Genomic DNA, 12,638 nt, shown 5'->3' with positions numbered 1-12,638 from the left:
GAACTGAAGGTTTTGACTGTATTTCTAAACTTCTAAAATACAATTCACTTCTTTATTAAATTAATCAGAAAAATGGCAGTGATAGTGGGGAATTTATTTACCACACCGGAGAGCAGAACTACTTGGATTATGGCCGGGTTAAAACATGGAAAGGTGAAAGGTAAACATCTCGTCCTTTTTCTCCTACTGTCATGATCTTTTATGGAGAAATCTTTCAACAAGTTGATGTCTGAAATGTTTTACAGACATGAATAAGATGTTTATAGTACTGCAATATAATAAGCGAAACCGCAAAAAAACGGGGAAACACGTTACATGAAAAATGAATAATTGTTTGTTTAATCAGATGACTATAATTAAACTTTTTCATTGTAGTTTTAGAGGCTTTATGTATTAGTTGGAAACATTTTGGTAAAAAAGTGATTCAAATACTTTGTAAAGAATCTTTTAAAAACATTTTTGTGTGTGCTTGGAATAATTAGGCATTGCTATTACATTTTTTTTCTTTTGTGATACTTTGCAGCAAACTGACTTTCTGGACAAGTGATGAAAGTAACCGTATTGAAGGATCAGATGGAAGTAGCTTCCACCCTTTTCTTACAAAGGATGAACGCCTTTATATCTTCACCCCAGACCTCTGCAGGTATGTCTCAGAACTCCAGGACCCTCCTGCTGTTTCTATCTGATATTTAAAGTGACTTTACTGCTGCTGTTTTTTTAAATGTTATTTTTCCTCTGGATTTTATACAGACAACTTTTACAGATTTTTTACCAAATATAAAACTTTTCCTGTACTGCCTAGTGCATGATTGCAAAAATTCCAGCTATTTAGAATGACATAAAATCCAAAGTAAAATAACTGATTAATGGAGACTGAAGTTTGATGTTTTTTCTGATCCCTTTAGTTCCACCATTAGAAGTTTTATTTTTTTAATTGTTTTATTAGACTTGTAGAATATCACAAAACCCCTAAATGGATAATTTCATGAAAACCTTTGAGTTAGAATTGAAAAAAAAAAACATAAATTGACGTTTTAAACATTTTTGATACAAATCATCAATTTTAAGAACCTGCTGAGTCCCTTTTGGGTGTTACAGGGCTGCTGGAGCCAAACCAGCTACTGTTGGTCACAGACCTCACACTCACATGCACACCTAGGGGCAATTTAGAGTCACCAATTAACCATTGAGGCATATTTTTGGACTGTGGGAGGAAGCTGGAGTGCCAGGAGAAAACCCACACATGCAGAGGGAAAACACAATGAAAGGTCCCAGCTGGGATTTAAACCCGGGCCTTCCTGCTGTGAGGCGAGAGCGCTAACCATTAACACTGTATGTGTTAATCGTCCCTTTGGACGTGGGCTGTCATTTTGCTTTGGAGCTTACATTTACTAGGTAAAACAAAGCACACACATTTTCCACAATATACCTTCAGTACTCGCAAAGCTATGCTGACAGACTCACCATTTTTTTACAACAAACTCTTGGCTTGTGAAAACATTTAAATATCAACTCCAAAGAAAATTGGGTTTTTAGTATGTTCTCATGGCATTTTTCTGACAATGGAGGATATATACAAAGAGAATTAGGCTTAAAATTGTGTTTCTGAGTAAGTCTTTGCAATTTTTAATTCAAATTGCTGTAAATTAGGACCTCACGAAAAAATTTTGTTGGAACAGATTATAGCAGGGTACTGTCGGTGGGTCATATGCGCCTTGCTCTGCTCCATTCTGATGCATCCAAGTGCAGACAGTGTTTTTCTCATCTGAGTTGGCATCTGGCTCAAAACTGTATGGCTAGATAGATCTGATATTGCGTGCCATTTATGTTGCACGGGTAATTTTATTTTTGGGTTGTAAGGGGCTGTAAGCTAGTGGGAGAGTGTGTAAACAGATAGATGATGGGAAGTAGGGACAGGCTTACTTCCCACCAACCATGCAAACCATGAGTGTCAAACTCCAGGGCTTGGGGGCCCAAGTGTTTTCCAACCAACCTGCTATTTAAGCACCTATTGACTAAACACACCTGATCTGGGAAATCAGTGGCAGTTAAGGCGGGATTTCTGGGAAATCAGCAGAAGGCCGGCCCTCGTGGCCTGGAGTTTGATACTCCTGGTGTAAACAGAAGAGTGATGGGAAATGGGGATGGGCGTACAGTTCCGCCCACAACTCAGAAGCAAATTGCTAAGGAATTTCTTGCTAAGAAACTGTCCTAGTTATCTACAAAGTTTTTTTTATTTTTTTATTTTTTTGGCTAAAAACAGCATAATCATAATCAAATGACCACTGGGAACATTTTACAATAGATTTTTTTTATTTAGTTTGATTTTAAATGATTTATTTTAAGCAATCAAAGCAATTATAATGTATGTACAATACAATCAACACAGGTTTACAACTTTACAAAGATATAAGGATAATTAGACATCAAATTATAGATTGCTTGAAAGGGAATGAGAGAAAGCAAATTTATATAATCCCACCCCGGCTCTACCTTATCATTTTTCTTTACATGAATTATCAATATCCAGTTCATGAGTTATAATCAGATATTTATACCTTACCAACACAGATTCAGGTCATTAAGAATCCTTAAGTAGCAATAAATCACATGACTATGTAAGTAAACATAACACTATTTCAGCCTTTATTATAACTTTATTATAATTTTTAATTCAAATTGCTGTAAATCAGGACCTCACGAAAAAATGTCGTTGGAACAGATTATAGCAGTGAAGTAGATGAATTATGCAAAAAATAAATAAATAAATAAATAAGTCAAAGTTCTGCAATAATTCAAGTTTCTGTTCAGAACAAATAAAGTGCATTCACTGCTGCATGGTATACGCTACTTTATGGGATAAGAAAATAGAGAAGACTTCTTTGTACTTCTTAACAAATCCATTTATTTAAGCATCATATGTCCTTCAGTGAAAAGTTACCAAAAAACATGATGATTTTAACGGGGTGGACAAATAATGTTGATCTAAAACATGACATATAAGAAACGTTTTACATTTTGATTTTGACTTTTGTGTGTAATCTGAACATGGAGCATTCTAGTAAGGTTTTTAGCTTAAAAAACACAAAAAATGAGGCTAAGTATCTTTTAAATTAGCCAGGGTCCGGCTGTTGACTATTTTCAGCCCACGTCCTGACAGTCAGAGGTCCAGGGTGACACATCTGTTGTAAACAATGCTCACAGTCTCAGCATATCTTGAATTCTTATCTAAAGATTCTGACCACCAACAAACACTATCACGGGTGATGTATATTGACTGTGGTCCTTCTTTCTGCCTGAGCTGTGTGTCAAGTGTCATTTCCAGGAAAAAAAAAATGCATGAGCGGACAGAAAATCAGAGGATGTCACAATAAAAGTGTGGGCGAAAACTTGTCATGCAATCAGCGCTGTGCTTTGGGGCTTTGCAGTTGTTTTTTTTTTTTTTTTTTATACTAATTTTAAGCACTTTTTATCACAAAACAAGAGTAACGACAGAAGCAAAATTAACATATATATATATATACATATGCAGTAAATACATATATATATACTGTATATATATATATATATGTACTGCATATATATATATATGTGTGTAAATATATATATATATATATATATATATATATAATAAATGCTCACACTTACAGACTCCCATTTTACAAAGTTTTAAAGAAATCTGCTAAAGAGCTTTGGAGTACCTTTGACACTGACTGGGTATATGCCAAAACCTTTCACCTAAATATTTACCAAACCCTTTCCCCCACTTACTCCCTCGCCAGTGGTGTCATCACTCCTTTGCTATTGTGACCATAGAGGAGACCGCCTCCCATGTTTCCTGTGCTTTTAACAGTACTTAACCAAGGAAGCAATTAAATATGTTGCCCTTTCATAAAAATATGTCCAGACCACTGATTTGTGATTTCTAAGCACAAAAACACAAAATTAAAATGAATTTATTGATTATTAATAACATTTAACGAGTTCTAATGGTGTGTTGAAAATGTATCTTTGAGTGAAGCTGATTTTTCCAATGTGTAGTCTTAAAAAAGCATTTTATTGTGTTGGCAGCAGCTGTCAATAAACCCTTCATAAGATCATAGAGGACTTTGGTTTGATTCTTTTGAACATTTGTTTGAATTTATTGGCCTTTTTTGTAGATAAAAATTACTTTTTTAGGACATAAAACTAAATCTTAATTTGATTAATTAATTAATTGATTTGATTTATTTTTTTTAGTTCGTGGAATTTCAAGGTGGGGCAGCAGTTGTGGGTTCAGGGTTACAAACTTTCCAGATCATATTTAGATATATATATGAACTGTTGTCTTCACTTAATTCCAGATACAACAGGTTACACACCCTAGTCTAGCCCTTGTGCTATCTTAAGTATGTTTACGTTGGGAGTGGGGTCATCCTAAATTCACACTACAGCGCCCTTAATCCCCTTTTTCAATGATCTTCACTGGTGTCTGTGGCAGACATGAAATCCTGTCCACCTTTGTCATAGGAGGGATAACCCGTCAAGGTAAGGGTGGGGTCATCTTGACCCCACAAGATAGCACAAGGGATAGAGAGATTTGGATATCATCAAGATTTTTATTTTTTTTTTAAGTCTCAGAGAAGTCTTTCTGCTCTTCTTGGTTTGCAGAATTTCAATCACATGAATAATTTCATTTTTTTTTTTGTTTTGCGTTAAAGAAAGGAAACTTTAAGTTCTTTAGGAGTTTTCTGGAACCTTAACAACTTCTGTAATGAGTTGATATTATCATTTTAGAGGTGATCAGTCATGTAAAGGTTCTCCAACAGCTCAAGGCTTCTCCATTTGTTTATACTGGGCCATAAAGCCCTAGAAAGCCAAATAAAGGGGTTGTAATTCTTTCTAGACTCTTTTATGTCAAAGACTTAATTGTTTTATCTTTCCTAGAATCCCTTCATATAAGAAAGACTAAATACCATTAGAGTTCTGTCATCGTAGGGCGGGCCATTGTACATCTACGGCATGGTTTGGTTGAAAGTGCTATTTTGGGCGATGTTTTTGTACTAGTGAAACTTGTTTTGAGATCTGAAACATCTGAACCAATAAATATAAACTAGGACAATAGAATATGCTTATTTGCAGCACTGTAGCTGAGAATAAAAGTCTTGCACTGGCCATCTATTCTTAAAGGTCGTATAGGTTTCGCATCACAAGCAGTAAAATTCAGAGCCTTTTGTGTTTGTTTGATTGTTGAGCTATATAAGGCCTTTTCTTGGCTCTTCTCACGAAGGTCAAGGGAAAGGTCCTCATAGTGCCGATCCTTAACTGGTGGGCTGCATATTCTCCCTGAAAGTTGGCAGACAGTCTATAGATTGCTTTGTTCTTTGTTAGAATTGTTGGGATTCCCTTGCCATTACCCGTTGCTGTAGATGTAACAGGACGTGCACCTTTTTAAAACTTCTGTCTCATCAGTTTTTTTATAGTACTCGCATATAAGTCTGTTAAAAACTATTTAGTGTGAGAAAATTCTTTGTGGAACTTTGACTTGAATTTGCTGCTTGGCCAAACAGCAGATCCCCAGACCAAAAAGAATTCTCTCACTATTCTGCAGGGAGCTCTTGAAGCAGAACAAACATTAGTAGATAATTATAGACGTTTTTGTAATTGGCGTAGTTTTAAGGGAAACTTGCGATTTAAGATCCAATTTAAAATACCATTAACATTTAAACAGTGATTTTATTTTATTTTTTTTGTCTTCAGCTATATTTAAAAGAGCTCTACCAATTTCCTGTCTGTGTTGAAACAACAATCTGGCTCTTATAGGACAATGTTTTTGCTGCTTTAATGAGTTTTCCTCATGGTGGAAAAACTCAATGAGATCCTTTTTCCTTCCTAAAAAAAAGGTTGTTAAGATCGTATCTGAAGCTCAAGCAGCTATAAAGTTCACAGTTAGAGGATATCATTCGTTATGAGAATAGTTCTACAGTTACTGTGTGCATTCTAATTTAGAGCATTCTACCATTATAGCATAATGTGTTGGTGTTTCTGCTTATTTCTCAGTCCAGTCAGATAAAAATCTTGTTTTTAAATTGTTTTTTGTAGAATGTTTCTGATGATAGAAGACATATATAAAGAAAATGTAGCTTAAATGCGCATTTCTGAGTATTTCTTTATTCAAATTGTTGTGAAATGGGTGCAGACAAAAAAATGCAGTCGGAAAAAACTTGTAGTTTTCACATTTTGTGAGGCCGCGCGCTCCCTGCTCTACTCTTGCAGACCAATAGATCTATGTATGTCTTCGTTTTTCCTCATCTCAGGTGGCATCTGGCTCAAAGCCATGTCCTAGAAAACGTCTTTTTGTTTTTTTACTTTGTCTAAAATCGGCAAAAAGCAAAAACAAAAAAACACTTGTACTTCTTTTACAAAAGCCCAAAGGATGATTGGAGTGGGACTTTTAACAATATCTCTTGCTCCAAAGGAACATTTTAAGTGTTTGGTATGAAGTCCTACAAGAACAAGGATGCCAATGAATGAACTTCTTGTTTAGTTTCTTTTTTTATGACTTTTTAGACGAAGCTGTGTCTAATTTTGTGTTTTAAACTCACACATAATCTGTAATGAGATGAAATGATGCATTAAAGTCAAGAAAAATGGCAAGATGATTGCATAATTCCATTCTTGTAAACATTACAAGACAATGAACTAACCATAAACATCACAAAATGATATTCTCATCCTAAAGTTCTTCTTAAGGATGCCGTGTGCCTTTGGTGCTTCAAAGATGATTTTTTTGTTGTTTAGGCATGTATTGTTTGTGATTAACTGCCCAGGTTAATTGTTTCTTTAACCAACTGAATATGAAGGCACAGCAGAGAACAAGACAAACTTTCCATTAAGTTTTGGAGAAAGAACACAGTAAGACAATAAAAAAGGAGAAAAATAACTTTCAGGCTTTGTAATGTTAATAATTAATGTAGTTTTTCTGTACTTTTCCACAGAGATGGCATGGAGTTTTTAAGGTTAATTTGTGTGTGTAGACTAAATCATGTAATTCGTTTTTGTTGGTTGGACCTTCAGGACGATCTACATGGACTTTGAGAAGGAGGTTGAAGTAAAAGGAATCCCGGCGTACCGCTTCACCCCACCGCGCTCCGTCTTTGCCAGCAAGGAGGAGAACGCAGACAATAAAGGTTTCTGCGTCTCTGAGAAGGAGTGCCTGGGAACTGGGGTCCTCAAAGTCAGCCCGTGTCGTAAAGGTAACATTCTGGTCTTAATGACACTACCAATTATTATGCCATTCACGTTTTTTCTTAAAACTCCCTCAGTATTACTAAAACCACCCTGAATGACCCATGTGACAGAGCTCTCCACCTCAGGCGTCATCTGACCACAACTGAACAAAGGGGGGCGGGGGAGAGTGGCTGTAATTCCTATCACCTGACTCTGCCCTTGACTGTGTTCAGACTTTATCTCAGCACCTGGGTTCCCAGCCCAGTTTCCCCTCGTGTCTCCTAATCTTTGCCGTTTTTTAAGATTTGCATATCTTAATTTGGAGAGCAGCAACCGGTTTTTGACTCATTTTTGCATATTATTTGCCAACAGTTCCGCCTTTTCTGCCATTTTAATGTAAACTGTGAAGTTATACCAAAGTAAAAAAAAAAGGACAAAATAAGTTAAACAATAGAACATTGTTTTGCAGTGGATTAAAGTTTCAACTATAAAAATATGTGTTAGACACTAAAACATTATTTTTGTTCTGTAATGGTACATAGAGGTGACTTTTTCCTAACTATGAAAAGGCAATAACCAGAACAGTTTGAACACAAAAGAACAAGGTGTTCAGGGGGAAATCATTGTGTTTAAGGTCACCTGTAACCACAATGTTACAAATGTGTGAGCGTGTTTGTCCTCCAGCAACCCTGCAGGCTGTCATGTGGGCAGCCTCTCAGGTGACCGCGGGTGTTTTCGTCTCACATCTGTTGCCAAACACCACAGAAGGAAATCTGTCACCTCTGCCCCACTTCATTACCATCTCAAACACTGATTTTTCTCTCTCTCTCTTTTTTTTTTTTCTTGTCTTATTTTTGTCTGTAAATCCAGAATTGTTTCAGAGATGTTCCCCTCGGCTAATGCGTCCTTATCAAGGCAACATTAGCAGAGTGGCTCCTGTTTACAATATGCGGAAGGAACTCTCTATAATTGAAAAATTCTTCATCTTGACTTTCCTTTGTTTTTTGCATTAGTGCACTTTCTGCTGATCTGTTTACTTGCATTGTTTGTGTGGGATATAGATCTTGAGATTACGTCTTTTCCTCCTTAAGGATATTTTTCAAGATGTTAATTATAGCCTGGTTAGATTTGACATGAGTTGGAAGCTTGCCTTCTTTATCGAAATACTCTATTTTCTCCTCAGTGTGTAAAAACAGTTTAGTGATGAACATGGAAAACGGCATGATCAAACTAATGCTTACAGAGTAGATAAGCTAGTACACTCAGACAGTTAAAATCGTGGTAAAATAAGGTCATAGTGCCTCTAAAGTTTTTTAAAGTTCCTAACATTGATTGATTTGGTCATTAAAAGCACCACGAAAGCTGATTAATCAAACTACTTATATTGCACCTACAGCAGAATCACTTCTAAAGTATAAAATGATCTGATTATTAATTAAAAAAATAAAGAGTTGACCTGTTCGTCACATCAGCTTTCCAGTCTTACTCCAAAGTGAATTACTGTAGTGAACAAGAAGATCAAGTACAATGTCAAGTGGATTAGGGCTAAATATAATCCACTTTTGCTTTTATACAAGTGTGGAAAATTCTGACCCATGTCCTAATGTCCACAGAAGAGTCACAAACAGAAGGGTATTGGGGTCAAATTGAAAAAAAGCCAAAACAAAAAGCATAAAAGATGGAGTTTTTCAATAAGTGAACCTATCGGCAATAAGCGTAAATAAAAACAGTATCGGCCCAAGGAGGGAACCTTGGGGGATTCCAGAGGGCAGAGGAGCATTGGTGGTAGAAGTTAGTAACTATAATGGAAACATCTTGACAAATGGGACTTCAAACACAGAAAATGACACTTATGACCACATAATATTACCGCCTTTTTAGCTAAATGTGGGTTTTTGTTTAATTTTGTGTTTTACGTCTTTTAAGTAGTTAAAGCAATGTAAAGGCCTTTGTGATTCCCTCTGGATAAAGTGCTGAATAAGTAAACATTACTTATGTACTTCTTTACCTACTTACACTACAATGCCTGGAACTGAGTAACTTAGACAAATTCATAGTGACGCTGAACATCTTGATTTTCAGGGACTACAACAGTGATAATAAATTGATGTTTTTTCTTTGGCAGGTGCCCCCGTGGTCGCCTCTTTTCCTCACTTCTATCTGGCTGAGGACAAATATATCAACGGCATTAAAGGAATGTCTCCTAACAGGGAGCATCACCAGACCTTTTTAGACCTCAACCCGGTGAGCAAATCAAACACCTTTCAGTAACAATACTTCACTTCTACTGAGATGTACATGACAGTTATTGAAAAATGAACATAGTTTTACTGCAGCACCACCTAGTGGAACTTAAGTGGTCATTGCAGATTTAAGTGGAAATGTTAACATTTTGTGGCAATGAATATAATTTCCCTACGCTTGCATTATAAATATATACTTGAATATATGTTGACAGACCACGGGAGTGATTGTGCGTGCGAGCAAAAGAGCGCAGGTTAACATCTTGATGAACAGAATCAGTGGATTCCCGTGAGTATTTTTGTTTTCAGACACGTCCTAGAATGCATTTTCAGAAGGTTTGTGTCCTGATTCTGATTCCTTCACTGTATTCTGTCCAGGGAAACAAGAAACCTGAATGAGACGGTCTTTCCTGTTATGTTCATCAATGAGGTGAGACACACTAAAATAGATGTACTTACAAAATTTTTTACCGCTCACGCTGAGGTTTGGGAATGGATCATGGCTGAGTGACCTTGATTGTTGACTTGTGCATCTGTGAGCTGCTTCAGGTCCAGACCAACAGAACTCAGTGTCCTTTCAAAAGAAAAAATTCTCACAGGTTTGCTCAAATGTTACCCTGCAAAGTTAAGACTTGGCAGACTGTACTTTGTTTTGTGGCTACCGATACTTAGTTTTGTGGAATTTCTCACCAAATAAAATAAACTAAGAGAGGCGAAAAAAATGTTTCTTGTGACAACCTGATTTGCTTTCTTCTCTCTCTGCCCCTATTTTTACTTTTTACAAGGACTGGAGAATTGGACGTACAAAAGTAAATCATGTTAGCTGAGGAAGTGTGGCAGTAGCTGCTGGAGTTGAACACTTTAAGGATAAAAGACTTGAAAAAAAAACAAATTTTTTACATACTTTTTCGTAGTTATATCACTGGAGGTGATATATATATACGTATATATACATATATATATATATATATATATATATATATATATATAGGGCAAACATTTAAGATAAGTAGATTTATCACTTTAGCACCAATTAATATCTAAGAAGCTCCTGCCACTCTGCAAAAACTACATCCTAGAAACTGACTCAGGTTTTTAATTTTGCCTAAAAACGGCATAATCATCATTAAAAGACCACTGGAAACGCTTATAAAATGGATCAAAAGATGATCCGAGTGCAGAAACCACAACCTGAAATCTAACAGATGTTTGTCTTTTGAACAGAGTGTGGTGATCGATGATGCATCTGCAGCCAAACTTAAGAAGCTGCTGGTCATTTCTGAAGTGGTGTCCAACTTTGCCCTTTTTATCGTGGGACTAGGAGGCATCATGCTCGTCATCCTGATTGTCCTTCTGGTTCGGGCCCATCAAAAGAAGGTATGAACCCCCTTATTTTATTATTATTTGACTCTAACAACTTGCTTGATCTAATCCGTCATTTGTTTTAATTCTCATAATCTAACCAGTGTTTTTAACCGGCGTTGTGCATGCATTTATGGCTGTATGTCTCTGCAGAATGACGTTAACCGCATTGTGTTTACCAAGGCTCACCATGCTGTAAGTCTTTGCTTTGCAGCTTTTACATTTATTTGCTTTGTTGCACCATTTATTTAATATTTCTTTTTGTACATGACAAACTTGGTTTTAATGCTTTAACATAAGACGATACTAAAACTGTAATGTTACGCTCACAAGAAAGGGTCAGAAGTGATATTTTCTTTCAATCCTTACTCAGCAGCCGTCCAGTCAAGATGACACGTCCTACTGTCCTGTCGGTGACAAAGAAAAAGAAGATCCCCAAAATGGAACCTACATCGGTTTGACAGAAAAAGTGGACGCCTGAAGTTGAGGAAGAGGAGCGACTCGGGGTGGCTGGTGGGGACATGAATGTTTTCTTTTTTTTTTTTTTTATTTCACCGATGTTGTACTACCTGCTGTTAGTGAAAGATGTGAAAAATACTGGTAAGTGCAGTGGTATGTTCCAGTTGTGCCGTTCTGTTAGGCTCGATCTAACATGCTTGAAGTGACCAGAAAGTATTTATGCGTTTGCATCGAACTGAACTCAGCATCTGATAGAAAGAGGTAAGGATCCTCATAAAGGTGAGGACATTATTTTTGCGGACTGCAATTTTAAGAGAATCTTACTCTAATTTTGATTATTTTCTATCATTTTAAGAAATAAAGCAGCAAAAAAAGTGATAGGAAGGACTATAAATGGCAACTTTTGATTTATTTTTAGATTCTGCTAAAGTTCTTCCTGACGTTTTTCTGTCAAATGCTGCCCCCTGGTGGCTGCTTCTGGCTGTTTGTCCTTTCATTTCAATATAAAGAAACTTGACGAGTTGGAGTCCAAAAGACGAGTGCACTGTGGCATACATGCATAGCCTTCAGTCAGTTTATTTAAGCTAATTGCATTTAAATTGCATCAACATTATCTTTCACATTCAGTGTTTTTAAGTCATATAAGTGACATTGACTTTCAGATATTGTATTATTCTAATTGGAAATGTTTGATTCCACATTGAATACAAACATCTTGTAATCGGGGCACCAAATGTCCCGCCGCCCACTTTTAGCTTCTTCAATCGTCACTCAAGAATTTTCTGCTCCTGTTAGAGTTCCTTTGATTTTTAAATATTTGCAGAGTGAATTCATAGTGCCTTGAGCTCCAGATGTTTAATACATGCCTTTAGAGCAGAACCGATGGAGCAGAACACATCTGAGCATGGTGAAGTCTTGACTTAGATTGAAATATTTTTCTTTTTAAAAAGCCTAATTCTCCCACCGGCTCACATGTTTGATAAACTAGGCACAGAGGAATTTAATTGTTCATTTGTAGGTGTTATACGTCGCTCTCAGGGTGCCTGTGTTTGCTGTTAAACATTGTAAAACCAGCAAAAAAATCAAACAATTCAAACTTTCCTTTTTTTAAATCAGTTCAGTATTACAGCTCCTAAGAATTTCAGGCTAAATTTAATGTTGCATAAGAAATTTGATTAATTTCGTCCATTAGGAGTCTTGGCATTCGTTTGAGTGTGTAAGCTAAACATGATGAGGATGAATGTCAAGCAAAACAATGTATATTTTAGATACTTTCATGGTTTTTTTCTAAAGAAAAACACATTTGGAGTCTTTTTGTAAATGTTTATGTAGAGATGCTAAAGTGAAGTTTGAGTCTAACACTTT

The 12,638-nt window shown here is 36.2% G+C and overlaps 1 protein-coding gene across 4 annotated transcripts in view; it reads left to right on the top strand.

Annotated features, from left to right (window-relative positions):
- LOC112163200 (lysosome membrane protein 2) overlaps positions 1–12,209 on the top strand; it is a 21,956-nt gene extending 9,747 nt beyond the window's left edge. The window contains exons 5-13 of one of the 4 annotated variants that reach the window (XM_024299469.2): positions 69–160; positions 524–643; positions 7,057–7,235; positions 9,335–9,453; positions 9,668–9,741; positions 9,831–9,882; positions 10,677–10,829; positions 10,968–11,009; positions 11,191–12,209. In XM_024299469.2, coding sequence (XP_024155237.1) covers positions 69–160; positions 524–643; positions 7,057–7,235; positions 9,335–9,453; positions 9,668–9,741; positions 9,831–9,882; positions 10,677–10,829; positions 10,968–11,009; positions 11,191–11,295 — 936 coding nt within the window. In that variant the 3' untranslated portion in view covers positions 11,296–12,209. Of the gene's footprint in view, positions 1–68; positions 161–523; positions 644–7,056; positions 7,236–9,334; positions 9,454–9,667; positions 9,742–9,830; positions 9,883–10,676; positions 10,830–10,967; positions 11,010–11,187 lie in introns of all 4 variants that reach the window. The other 3 variants (XM_024299468.2, XM_024299471.2, XM_024299470.2) reach the window with 3 other exon arrangements.
- The last annotated feature ends 429 nt before the right edge of the window (positions 12,210–12,638 follow it).

This window comes from Oryzias melastigma, linkage group LG12 (genome assembly GCF_002922805.2).
Source record: "Oryzias melastigma strain HK-1 linkage group LG12, ASM292280v2, whole genome shotgun sequence".
NCBI lineage: Eukaryota > Metazoa > Chordata > Actinopteri > Beloniformes > Adrianichthyidae > Oryzias > Oryzias melastigma.
This window is presented reverse-complemented; position numbering and strand designations above follow the sequence as displayed.